Below are 15,656 nucleotides of genomic sequence, written 5' to 3'. Positions count from 1 at the left end.
ATAATAAATTTCGTTATTGTGATAGTGATAGTCGATGATCAATATAATTATAAAACTCATTTGGGTGAAATACATGAATATGATTTCCTAAATTTTCTATAAAAAGTATAATTTTAATATTTGAACAATCTAATATTTAACAAGTACCTACATAGATTTTTGAAAAACCATAAGCAATATATATATATAAATATGTGTATTATGTATCAATGAGATTTTAAATTGTTCTACTAATCTTTTATGAACGATTCAAAAGTAGTTCTTGTTACAAAATAAAGACGAGGTGGAGACATTTGATATCTGATGAAAGTTACTTAGGTAATAATAATCAGTGGTTTAATAAGTTTGTCATAATAAGCATATTACGGAGAGTATAAATTAGATATGAATTTTCTTGGTAGATGAAATAGTTATAATATAAGATAATTAATCAATTAATGAAATACCTTTATCTGAAATACTTAAAATATTATACATAATATGATATACACTACCTACTCTATACTAATAAGGATATTAAATAAAATGGTTAGTTTAATATCAAAAATTAATAAACAAAACAGAAATATCATTTTTTTTTCAGTTAATGTTTACTATTTTTACATAGCTAAAAAAATAGTACATTTTCATTTGAATAACGATAAATGTCAGAGGTACATTATAAAAAACCATATATTATGTTTAATTCAATTTTTTCGTTTTTCGTTATTTATTAAAAAAAAATATTCAGTTGCAACGTATAAAGATCTGATAATAAATATTCTATTGTACAATAAAAATTCTTCAATATTAAATATTACTTTCTGAAGGTTTTGGATATAAATTATTGTAAAGTGATATATATATATATATATATTATTGATTGATTGACGTCGAAGCCATTAGTACCTATATAATACATTTATATGTTTATAAATATTTTATTAAATTTATAAAAATTATAAAATTCTGATGTTTTAAAAAATAAAAATCAGTTTATCGTATATTGATGGTTGGATCGTAAGACTCAATCAATTTGTAAAGAGATGTGTAATTAATTACAATTAAACTAAAATTTTTGAAATTCTACGAAAATTTGGTTAATCGTCAAGAAAACACTCTCATGTATTACTTGATGGTTGGTGGAGGTTCTTTTTTGGTCAACAAATAACTGTGTGTTAGGTGGGTGTGAACTATTTAAAGTCGGTTAATTATGGCTTCTTCTTTTCTGCCGAGTCTGTGGTCTTGTTATTGATTAGTATTGTATTTTGTCTTAATTGATATACTATTTCGTACATTTATTAGATTAGAGATGATAATTATTGCAATTGGGAAGTTTCTAGTGTGAAAAATGATGTGGTCTAATAGAATGGATTAGCTAAGAACCGACAATCGACTTCATTAGCGAGAAAACTTTGAAAACGGTGAACATCTCTGATGTTAAGAAATTAATATGAGTAGACATTTTAAATATTTTAAATTTGTTTTCTAAACCATTAAAAACAAAATGATTAGATAAACAATATTCTTGTTTTATATAACAAAATATCTATATAATTTAGTTCGATATTAAATTATATGTTAATATTAAACTGGTTTTTTTTTAAATTTGTTTCAGATATTTAGGTATTATCGATTAGTTACTAATAGTAAGTATAAGGTATTACAGTTACATAGAACACGAATTAATTATTTTATGCGATATTCATATTATTAGAGTTAATGTTGTTACTTGTCTTAATATATATTGTGTAATGAGTTTAGTAATATTAATGTTAGAATACATTTTTTGTTTAGAATTGATTAAGTTCTCATATTATATTTTTATCGTGAATAATAATATTTTTTCTCGTTTTTATACTATACCACGTCTTGTCAATGTTAAGCGACTGTAAGCAAAGGAAAAAAATAATAACATATCAAAAAAATAAGTTAAAACTTAAAAGTGCAACTAATGCGTTGTCCCCTCACTCATTTCTTCATACATATATTTGTTTTGTTGCAGTTTATTATTTATCTAATTTAGGTATATATTATTATGATAGGCTATAAATATTCTTTTAAATTAAAATAAAAAAGTCTTAAAATAATTAAATGAATATTATTTTTATAAATTTGCTTGTTTTATTTAGTTAGCTTATTCGATTTATATATATAGTTAATATTTACAAGGTTTTCGCATTTTTATTTAAAACATTGTTTAAAGATTTGTCATCAAGATATTTATATTGTGTTTAAATACTTGACATTTAAAAGTCAATATTAACACATTTTCTGAAAACAAAAAAAAACTTTACATAATTTATAATACATAAAATTTTATTTTAAAACATAAACTTATTTTTCTTGTTGCTTATATATACTCAAATTTAAATAAACAATTTTACTCAAGCGTAATGACGCGAAATTCCTTATATATAATATATTTTTTGGACAGTGTAAATATTTGTTGTTATTTTCAGACATATTTTTTCGTGGAATGAAAAATGTATTAATTTTACAATGATGTTTTTAAAATTTTAATTTTATGTTATTTAGTTGTGATTGAAAATAAAATGCACATAGATAATTTAGTCTATTTATCACACCGTCATTTTTTTTAAAAATACAATTAATTTTCATTGAATTCAAATTTAGCAAATCCATTACAGTAATTTATTCAATGACTAAAGGTACTCATAAAATGTACTATACTATACTATGTAAAGCGATTTTCCTTGTTTTTTTCTCTATAATTTTAAAACTTGCTAACTATATCCAATTTATTACCAGAAAATACCAACAAAATTGAATATTGAAGAAATTGTACTGCTCTAAAAGGTGATAACAGACAAACAGATTTTTATAAAACCACTAAAATAAATAAGTGTGCGTAATATTTCTCACTGCAAACATCTATTAAAAGAGTAGAACTATTGTAAAGCAATAAATAAGTGTATTTCATGTTAAAAAATAATGTTGTTTAATAAATAAATACATTCACCTATTATAACATGCAAATCTATAGTGTATATATTATTATATTTGATACTCGTTATTTGCTTCACATTTCATAACATCAAGATACATAATGACCGTAATGTATATTATTATCATTCAATAATTAATTCCATATTTACAGTGAAATCCAATTGATGCATAACCGTAAATTGTATTTTGTATAATTAAAAATTGTGTTAATCTGTGTAAATTGTCATATTATATATAAGTGTATAATACAGATAAATAAAAATGTATAATATTTGGCTGCTCTCATAAATGCCTGCAGATGTATTCAATATAATATAGGGATTTAGATATTATTTTTGCGATAAGAAATTAATGTACGCACATTGGTGAACGTGATTGAATACGATATCCGAAAGTCCAATATTTACACCGTCACAAAGCACTTACCTTGTACGTATATTATCGTGATACGAAATATTATTGTGTATCATATATATATATATATATATATATATATTTGTAATATTTGTATATCACACAATGTATGTATCTACCTATAGTATTTATACAATAAAGGATAAGCGGCGCAGTATTGCAGCAGACAATTTATTTATTTTTGTTTAATAAAACAAAAACGGACTATCTAGCAGCTGTCTGAAGTATAATAATAATAATATCTTGATATATATTATAATATAGAAGCTTTAAAGATGTAAAGGTGTACAATATATTAAATTTAATTCGAAATCACACAATCATTGCAGTTACACGGAATATTGAACGTGTTGAAACCATGATAGATTAATAGATTATAAATATTAATTATATTATACAATATATTACTATCACAATCGCTGACGGTTAATCGAAAATTTGAAAATAAAAATGCTGCGTTCACTATCTCGAGTAAGGATAAGATTATTACTGTTATGATTATTATATTAACACATTATCCTATAATATAAAAAAAAGAGTAGTATATTAAAATAATTAGTGGTTAATCTTAGTAATTAAAGGTATAATAAAGCGTGATATATGGGAATTAATATGTAAAATTTTAAAATATTTATATCATTTATATCAATTTTACAAGTCTACTAAAAATCGAATTAAAATATAAAATGTTTAAGTAACATAATTAATAATAAATTGTTTTAATTTTGAATTTAGTTAAACATAAACGCATCATACATACTGTATAGGTATAATAATGTTAATTTATAATAAATAAGCTAGATTCTGATTGGCATTAATGATTTTCTAAAATATTAATTAGTAATAGAGAAATTAGATAAGCAATCACTGCATGTGGCGAGACTTTCCAGCTAACTAATGTATTACATAAAAATTATTAATTTATTATATAGTCATTCCTCATTGCTCAAAAAAAACATTCAAAAAGAAAATCAAATTCCTTGAATTTTCTATAATATTGTCTGATTTATAGTAAAATTATCACTCTGTGTATTATAAAATAGGTAGTATATCAAATATTAACTTGACTTTAAAATATATTGTTTTCAACACCGTGTAACTGCAAACTCAAACCTGTCGTCTAGTTGGATATACCTTTACTCGTATCTTTATTATATAAATACAAAACTATCAATAAATGTCTATATTTCGACGAATACGAATCGTTGACACATATATTCTTGCAACCATTATGTATATAAGTCCAATGTATGGGTACACAATAATATATTCAAGAGAATCAATCGGCCTTTTTACGTTCTCCTGTCACGTCCATCGTTCCTGATCGTTGACGGTTCACGTACGTAAAAAACAACGAGTAAAATTAAATGATAATGATAACAACAAAAACAACAAAAACAACAAAAAATAAACAATAATAAAAAAACCCGTTCACCAGATAAATTATTGGCGAATAAAGTGTGCACCATCACGTTTCGACGTTTGCCAGAAAATCGTTCCGAACAAAAAAAAAATGGTGCAAATACCTATTTCATATTATTATGTAAACCAATAATATTTAACAAAAATAATAATTCAGAACAATAACACACACATATATATATAATGTTGTCGTAATATGTGTTATTTATTCTTTGTCTGCGGGCCGGATAAAATTTGTTCGTGGGTCGCCATTTAGTGACCCATGGTATAGAATATCATATTATATTTTATTTGTTTATAATTACAATTATCCTTTGTATATATATATTGTAAACAATTAAAAAGGTAAAGAACAATTTGTTTGTTGCAACGTGAAAATTGTATTAAAATTTCAAAAATAATAATTAAAAATATAAATATTCTGTATAGGTATGATGTTTTAAAGCTTTAAGGCTCTGTTATAGATTTATACCTAACGTGACTATCATCGTAAATCTTAATTGACTACGTAGTTTTTTTTAATTAACTGAAAACACAAACAGACAATGGTTTGTTCCGCTGGAACAGATTAAAATAAAATACGCATATTTATTGTTTATATACAAAATATGTATGTATGTATACCTACTGCAGCAGTATCTCCGCTCACTTATTAATATTATATGTGCTTTGTCTTCTTCTTGTCTGATTCTTTTGAAAGTTAATAGTATACATATATAGTATCGTTATATTGTAGTCATACATATATTATATGTATGTTTGTCATACCTATACAGTATACACAGTCTATACCTCTACATGGTATAGGTGCCTACTTGCAGTGTGTTCATTTGCGAAAGCTTTTAGAAAAAATATCACGTCATGCAAATAAATTCGTGAATAAATACAACATACGGTATGTTTGTATACTGATTTAAAAGTTTATAACAATTTTTCTTTTAAATAAAAAACAAAACGGGAAGCGAACCAAAAATAAATTTTAATAGAAATGTAAAGAACCGCCGTCAATTAACAAATTTTATCCTTTTTCTAAAAAAAATTATGGTCCGATTCACTTAGTATTATTTCCAATTTTAAAGGTATGTGCTAATCGGTCTTTTGGCTTTAAAAAGCAGTTATATTGTTCAATAATTTAGTGAAGATATACGCTTCAAGTGAATACCAGACCATTGCAACATATAAAGTGATATAGATAAAAAACAGTTTAAAATATAATGAACAATTTCGTCTGATGCATACTGTATTACTGTATTAATCTATAGAATATTCGAATGATGAAAAGTTCCAGTAAACAAGTTAAGAGAAATATCGCACTCTGTTATTGATTGATCTCTGGTCAAATTCTTAAATTAGTAAGATCTCATTCGTTTAAACCGAGTGAAACAAGACGTTAAATAGCCTTAAAATTAGTCATACAAGAATATTTTTCGTCTATCTGATGGAAAGCACTGAACTTCTATTATGTCAACTGTAAACATTTTAGATAGGCCATAAATAAATTATATATACCAGAAAATCTGTATGAAATAATCGGTTTGAAAGTGCTGAATAATCTTTTTGGAAAAATCAAAATAGTTGTATAAACTAATCTTATGTAAATAGTTTAATGTAAGCTAACAATCTTGTAAGGTTGATAGTTAAAGAAAAAAAGAATGTGTATAACTACTCGTATATAATATAATACATAATATAGGTTATTACACAATAATAATGTTTTGAACGGTTGGCGACAAACAAAAAATTTAAAAAATTTAAAATAAATAATTGAATTGTACGAAATTCACAGAAACGAATTGACTACGAAATCGTTGTTGAAGTTTATGGTTTGCTGTGATTTCAACGGTGCCAATAATACTCATAATTTATTCATTATTATTATTATTATTATTTTAATTTAGAAGGTTTTGAAACCTGAAGATAGATCACTATCGTTACATACTTACATTATAATTTCATTTATATTTAGATGAACAGCTGCAGTCTTCGTAAACTTCACTATAACATAAAAAAAAACTATGACGGCTCGTCGGTGGTAATTTAATTCAGTGTAGTTATTATAGAAAGTATAATATGTGAAATCATTTTAAGTTCAACTTTTCGGCAAAGAATACTATGCGTAATGTGCAAAAGAAAAATCGAAAAAAGTTCTAAAATCAATTAAAAGTTTTTATAAGTGTGTATTTGGTGTATATCTATAACATACGAAATGATCGAGTACTTTTCCTATATTATGTGGATTAAACATCAAAATCTTCGTTTCGTTCACGAGTTCCCCGAAACAGTTCTTACAATTTATAAAGTACTTCATGCCTTTATATATATACATAATGCGTATATTTGAATTATTATTGATTGTTACTTCATCGAAACAATGTGGTTTAAAGGTCATTAGATCAATTTCAATTAGATCAGAAACGATAAATTTTAATTATAATACAATTACAAATAATATTATTAGGTGGTACATCGTATATATATATATATATTTGTTCTGTACTATAATTATATACGTATGATATTATTTGTTCATGATTCTGTCACTTTTTTTTCAAACTACTGTAAATTATTCAATGGAAATAAATTGACTCTACAATATAGTCGGTTTTAAATAATTTTTACTTATCATTATAATTAAAATATTATATAAAAAAAGATCGTTTAATATTATAGAAAACAGTTTTTGTATATTATGTCGATTTTTTCGATGATTGATGATTTACAAAAAAATAAATTTCCACGTGCATATACGTGGAAATTACTAACCAATAAAATGGCTAAATATTACAAAATACGACAAACGAAGGTCATCATTAAGGAATGTCAATAGAAGGTCACGGCGAAGAGCATTTCTACGAATCATTTCTCCATAAACATAAATTGTAGAGATGTTTATATTATATAGGTAAATATCAAATACGCTCCGCATTCTAGTTTTATTTTTAATTTGGTGTTGAACAAATCACACAGTAATTATTTATTTTAAAATAAAAACTAACTTAAGAATATATTATTATGTATTTGACTATTTTTTTTATGTTTTTATATTTTGTTTGATATATATTTATATACATCATTATAGCTTTGTTCCGATACATCAATGGTTCTTAACCATGGGGTCGCGACCCAATTTCGGGTCGCCAATAATTTTAAACGGGTCGACTAAAATTTAAACCACCATTAAATATTATTTATAAAAAGGTTGCATGAAAAATTTGGTAAATATCTTGGGTCGCCACTATACAAAGGTTAAGGACCGCTGCGATACATGACAAAATAACGACAACCAGTATTTAGTTGAGTTTACTTTAATATACACTGAAGGTGACATTCCTGATTATAGAAAGTAACCCCTTTTTAATTGAATAAACAATGGTGATATAGAGTTGAAGTGACTTACATCAGTACAACCCTGGTTTACTATTCCTAAATGTAAAAAGTATCTATATATATATTACAATATTTATAATTTTAAATTATAAGAGTATTTGAAATTTTTACGGGTATTTAAATTGTTTTTATTGACAGAAGCAGAATATTTATATTATAAATACTGTGTTTATAAAATATATAATAAGATATTTTAAGTAGTTATAGATAACATTTTTTTTTAATTTATATTTTTTGAAGTATTAGAAGTTTGGATGACCGTAGTAAAATTACTATTTATCTTACTTATTTATGAAAAAAAATATCCATTCATTCAATAATCTAATATCATCTATATTTAAGAATATTTAAAAAAATATATGTATAAAATATACATTTATTTTGTTATTTAGTTAAAAAAATAAAAATTAGCTATGAATTAGATTTTTTTATTTTTATTTTTATGAATAAATAAATACAGATCAAGAATTTCAGTCTAAAAAAAAATTTGTTTTAAAATTCAAGCAAAATCATATATGAATGAAATTAGTTTAGTCAATGAAGTAGTTTACTCCGTATATTTATATAATACGGGTAATTAGTGATAACTAATTACATTACGACGATGCATTGTCATTAAAAGTTTGGCTTAATCTAACTAGCCAAACATTTAGTTTAAGAAACACATTGTATAATAAATATGAAAACAAACATTCAGTTTGGAGAACACAAATAATTGAGAAGTTTAATGCACAAACATAAAATAATTATAATAATTACAAATATATAATAATAATCATTAACAATAATAATAATGAATCTTAAAAATTAACACCCATAGCCACTTACAATTTAGTGACTAGAAAAAAAAAATATACGATGAGTGATGGATTTTTTTTTAGGGGGCCACGTTATATTTGAATGAATTAATAACTAATAAAATATGCTTTACGAGGTCACTGCAACATGTGTGTCATGCTATTACATATTATATAAGTATAGTAAAGATAATTATACATTTCAAAGATACTATTTGGAAATCATTTTGAATGTCAATCACACACACACACACACACACACACACACACACACACACACACACACACACACACACACACACACACACACACACACACACACACACACACACACACACACACACACACACACACACACACCAATTATTTTTCCGAGATATTATAACAAGTGTAGGTACATGAACATTACTTACTTATTATGTACTTACGTATAATATAATTGTATTTAATTTTTATACACACGTATCCATAGCATACTATATTTATACCATGCTCGTACGAGATAAAAAATAATATTTACTAACTACAGGTAGGTACGTATTATAATATAATAAAACAATTTTTTTTTATCATTATACAGCTTATATAATGTAGTAATATAATTCAAAAATTCAATAAATGTCCATTCATAAGTCACTTATTATAATAATAATAGGTGTAGTATTGTATAATATTGATATAATATCCAAAGTTAAGCTTGACATCGAGCTGTGTGCAACGATGCGAATTAAACCCAAGCGCAGTCCATAGAAAATGTAGAGAATCGTCAGTTGGATTTGACGTCCCCTTATGTAGGTATTGGCTATACGTGGCCAAAATCCAAACACAATAATACATATTAGGCGTATTCAGGATCCTGGTTACTGGAAAAAGGGTCAGGTAATAACATTTTATTGGTTTAGGATTTTTTTGTATTAAATTAAAATATGATGGGTCATTTAGAGAACAAAAATTTGTTGAAAAATAAAAAGGTAGTCATATTTATATCCATTTTAATTGTTAATAATTTAATTTAAAAGTTTCATAAGTACTGACAAACATTTTATTATTCGAGTAGTTCATTTTGTAAAAACTAATGATCATAATATTATTATCATATTCAATTATTTCATTTTAAATTATCAATCGATTAATTTATTATTTTACCCATAACAATTTTGAGGAAATTTAAATTTGACGGGTCACCTGAAAAACAAATTAATATAAATAATATCATCTAAAACCGGAAATTGCGAGGCAATGATGAAAATTAATCGATTGGAAAAATATGTTTATTTCGAGGTCAGTAAAGTAAACGAAACTATAACTATTCTATAACGTTATGTCTGTAAGAACTACATAATAGTGTGTACTTGAATGAACAGTAATCTCATTAATTTAGTATAGAATTCGGAAATAAAATAATAACATCTGTCACATTTGTCCTGTAAAGATATCGCCCTGCTTACTTGCACATTTTACATCATTGTGTTATATTTAATTTTTTACTTTGTTACTGAGTAGTGAGTACTTAGTTATATCATTTATAAACATGTTTAGGTCTGTCGGCTAGTAAAATAAGTAACAATTTACAACATTCAATATTTATCATAGTTTCGGTGAGTTGTTTATTATTACAATGATACACAACAATGGCGGTGGGAGTGAATTATACGTCTGTCTAAATGAGCTAAACTAAATAATATAGATTTATGGTACTTTAGTCCAAGGACCAATATATACTAAAAAGAAAAACAGGAATAAACTTAGAGTGTTTTATTTATCTGGTAAATTATGAAATGCCTTTCTATCTTTTTATTTGAATCACAAATTTAGGGAGAACAAGTATTATAATAAATGATCCTTAAGAATATCGTTTTACGTATATATACAGTATTAAATTAAAATAACAGAATATTCAATTTCATATTGTTGCAGTGGATGAATTGAATATTTTTTTGACGGGGAAGGAGGAGAGGAATTTTACATTTAGGCAAAAATACCAATTGGAACGAGAACGCAGGTGGACAAGTTGGGATGCCATAAATCAAAAAATGTAATAAATGCAACTATAGAAAAGCGGATAGTGAACACCCGTGTACCACAGTATAAATTACTATATTAGTCAATAATAAAAATCGCACATAGTTATGGAAATTTTTATACCGTCGTCTATATTATGCTATAGTTAAGAGACATCGTACGTAAAATTGTAATGTATAATATATTATAATAAAATGAACGTGTCACGCTAACGTAAGATCAAAAAGTAAATAAATGAAACGGGTGTTAGCAATTATACGAGACGTCTTCATTTTTCCAACACGACTTACCAGTATGCTATATATTATACAATGTTTCCTTATGGTCTTCCGATCGAAAATTGAGTCAATAACAATCGTATTATGTACTTCTTTTCTCTGCAGGAAACATTAAAACTACACAAAATGTGTTTACTGGTACGCAAATATCTATACAATGTATATTAAATGGCACGTGGTCCTCAATCATACATACTATAATGCCCGACAATGTCCAATTGCGATTACTGAACTCGATCGTCTTTAATTTAATTCTGGCGCGCGTGTCGATGAATAATATTTTCTATGATTTTTCACGAGTCATATCGCAAATTGTATAGTAAAATATAAGATTATATAATTTATAGGTAATATATACAATTTTCATTTATGATGCGGTTCGGAAGATTTTAGTCAATAATTTGAATAATGATAGTAATAAATAAAATAAAAAAAATAAATAAAATATAAAGTTAATAATATAATATTACGTATTATTATTTACAAAATGTAATACATTAATTATAAACTATTATAATATATTATATATATACGCGTTATATAATAATTGATAATCAACATCATACGAACACACAGGAAAAGAATACCATATAGTATATTAATATATATATATACGATTATAATAGTAGTATAATACAATCTTAAATGGTATTGTAAGTATGTATATATATATATTATATGGTATAGAAAATCTCAAATATATATTAAAAACTATATATTTGAAAGAAGACCTGAATAAATTGTATATACATATATTTATGTGTCGTATTCTCGAGGAAACAGCCGTCAGACTTTTATCAAGGGTATAGGTGGGTGGAAGATGATAGGAGATCGCCGGACACGTGCGACTAGTATATATTATATTATTATATCGATAATTCCGAGTGCACTCGCCAGCACGTATCTTTTTTCTGTACACACATATAGAAAGTCATGGTTATATATAAATGGGAAAAATTTGACCACAAATCTTATTTATATATATAAACATACTCACACATATAATATGTAACATATACGTATAGAAGCCAAAATAAGAAGACTAAAAAAAAAAATATAGGTCGCCTTTGAGCGAGTATAATATTATTATAGTAGTCTCGTCTCCGCCGTGTCACCTTAGTATTATATTCACTGAATGTCTTCAGGCGATAGCCCAAAGCTCACGTTATCTGTCTTCATTGTGGTCATCGTGAATCGGCAAATGTACGTGCCACTACGGGACGTGTGCGCTCCACGACGCAGGCGATTCTGCCTGTGCGATCCCCAACAGAGGAACAACCGTTTGAATTCGTTACGGTATTTGCCTAAAAGATAGATAAACGGATGAAACGCTATTTTATTTGAGTTAAGTCTAGAGCAGGCAACACTGTAACATGGTCCAATAATAACCATTACATACTACATACTCATCATCGCATATGATGCTATATATAATAGTATAGCTTGTGCCTTCTCAGGATATTACGAGACCTCGGACTATATCATACACGTAAAGCCCATCAAACGATTGAGAACTCAATACCATTTTGGCTGAATGATCGAGAGCAAAAAAATCATAAAGAACTCATCACTTACCCCCCCCCCCCCCCCAAAAAAAAAAAAAAATTAATTTGTTTAAAAACGAATTTACGTAATTAACGTTGCTATACAATTTAATTAATTATCGAGTGATTCATTAGTTGAATTTTTATAAAATATATTGTTAAACTAAGTTATAATAAATATTATACATAACCGAAATGTGTGATAGACATGTTCAGTCATAGTCATAAATTACAATCTTATATACAATATGGCTATATAAATAACGGGTTAATAAATAATAAATTGTAAAAATTAATTTTATGTAAATGTCTGGATAGTGTTGGCCAACATATTATTAAAATATTTTAGTATACTAACTGAATATTGTGTAACAAATTATGTTTTTATCTTGTTCTAAAATTGTTGATCAAAAAACGATTTAAGCCATTTTTATAGGTGTCAATTTTCTTATAAATACATTTAAAAATTGATTTCTGAAATTTATCTAGATCAGTACTAAATATTGTGCTCAATCATAAATTTGATAAAATTGGAAAAACCAATATATAAATTGAGCGTTCTCAATCGAATTAATAAAAATTATGTTCTCAATACTATTTTACCACATATGAGGACTCCTAACTCTATTAAATAGGTATTTATATACTTCACTTATAAATAAAGTTTTATTTCTTAATTTAAATACTTTTTTTTTATCCAATAATTGTATTTACCACTCATAAAGTTGTATATCAGCGGATTCACTGCGCTGTTAGCGTAGCACAGCCAATGACTTAAATTTGAAACTAGAGCTGTTGCCTGCGACTGTTGAATGCCCACCGTAAATCTATAAACCGAGATAAATACGTTTATATTACAAATTGTTATACTATATGCTTAACATCTATTATTTGTTATCAATAGATTATCATTTTATAATATAACTACTAAGCAAAAGTACAACGACTATGCATTATATTCTGTCGACGGCTAAGAGGCCAAAAGTTGTAAGTTACAAACTCTAAATTTTAGAGGAGAGCAGTTTTTAGATTTTAAATTATTCCACATCAAATTATTTCTGTTGTAGATTTTTGTTTTTCAATGTTGCAACTGATTTATTTGTGAAATATTCTGTAGATTAAATAAATTATTACTTTTTAGTTTTAATAATTTTTTAACCTAAAAATAATTTTTCTTTTAAACTTAAATGGGACTTGTTACAAATGGCAATTATAATATATTTTTACCATGGACATACAATGTTTTGATGGACATATTAAAAACTATTAGTTTAATAAAAACTCTTATTAATTAATAATATAAATAGTTAAAATGTAATTAAAACTAATTTTTTTGATATACTAAATTAAATATATATATATATATATAATTGTCGTAAAATGGTTAAAAAATGAAAAAAATATAAAAAAATGTATTCGTTGTGAAAAATCAAAAGTATTTAGTTTTCATTAAATTTTTAGACAAATAAAACCAGTTCTTTAATGTTATTTTATGCTAACTAAATACATCACATTTTAAATATAAGAAATATAAATATAGTTTCATACATAATATACATAATCATAGTTATAATTTCTAAAACATAAAACATGTTTTAATTACAATATTGACCTATAGTGTTTTACCAAATCAAAAAGACGATCCAGATTAGCCCAATAGAATTATAAAACAATTTTGAGAAAAATTGGACATACAACATTTGGCCTCTTAGCCATCGATGTAGTACCTGGTCTATGACAATTTAAATTTTAAATTTCTATTTGTTATATTATTAAATTATTTAAAACATATATATATATATATCAAAGCAGTTCTTGTTTAATTAACGTAAACTTATACAGAATACCGATTCACTGAACATTTCGTAAAATGTATTATTATACAATAATTATAGTGGCACCCATTAGATAGTATAATATAATAATATAATATACGAAAATCGTCAGTGCAAAACATACTTTTTATATTTGCATAAAATTATTCAATGTTTATTATAGGTACATCGAATGTTATCGAACGACCAGAAATTATTATTTTAGGTCGAAACACGCTCTTTAATTAAAATTTTATTTTTTTCAGGTATTATTTTTTACATAACACATTCTATTTCCATTTTATTGTAAAACATACCATTTCCAACGTAAACATTTACATAATATATTAAGAATCAATTGAATACGTCATAATGCACTGTTGTGTTACAAATTTGGTAGTAATTTTGACCATTTGAGATGTCATAGATCAAGGACATTTGATGTATATATAGTTTTACTGTCTTAAAGTAAAATAAAACAAAGGGATTGATGCAGCGGATGCTATAAAAAAAAACAAAGTAATCTCGAAATCAAGGGCTCTTTCTAGAGTCTGAACTCTGAAGTCCCATGACAGTTGTTGTTAATATCCCTTTTTTCTACTCATCAATAATTTCAATCCATGGCTTCAAAACTATTATGGGTACTAAACACATAAAAATAATTACATACGGCTGCGGCGACTATTATTATTATTATTAAAATAATATATAAAAAAAATTTTACCATCGGAATTTTGCAGAAAAGTCGTATTCAATACGTCTTATTAGTATACCTATAAGTATCCAGTCTAGACGCGTAATTGTTACTTGACTTGATATTATTCATTTTTTCTTGCCAGCCCATTGTTGTATTATAATAATGTTTTTGCGTTTTATAAAAGTTTTTAATATTACAATGAAATATTGTGAAATATACATTATAAAATATTGCTAAAAAATGGTGATGTGGCAAAAAAAGTAAGTCGTTTCTCATATTTCAATCAAACGAAAATTTAGTGAAAAATACACGTATAACATATTTATATAACA

At 25.4% G+C, this 15,656-nt stretch overlaps 1 protein-coding gene across 1 annotated transcript in view; it reads right to left on the bottom strand.

The window, feature by feature from the left end:
• Positions 1-11,911: 11,911 nt before the first annotated feature.
• The window catches only part of LOC113561242 (orexin receptor type 2-like), a 147,502-nt gene continuing 143,757 nt past the window's right edge, over positions 11,912-15,656 (bottom strand). The window contains exons 7-8 of the mRNA XM_026967551.1: positions 13,528-13,640; positions 11,912-12,573 (exon numbers count right to left, since the gene is read on the bottom strand). Coding sequence (XP_026823352.1) covers positions 12,398-12,573; positions 13,528-13,640 — 289 coding nt within the window. The 3' untranslated portion in view covers positions 11,912-12,397. The remainder of the gene's footprint in view (positions 12,574-13,527; positions 13,641-15,656) is intronic.

The sequence above is a fragment of the Rhopalosiphum maidis genome, chromosome 1, assembly GCF_003676215.2.
Source record: "Rhopalosiphum maidis isolate BTI-1 chromosome 1, ASM367621v3, whole genome shotgun sequence".
NCBI classification, from domain to species: Eukaryota; Metazoa; Arthropoda; class Insecta; order Hemiptera; family Aphididae; genus Rhopalosiphum; species Rhopalosiphum maidis.
This window is presented reverse-complemented; position numbering and strand designations above follow the sequence as displayed.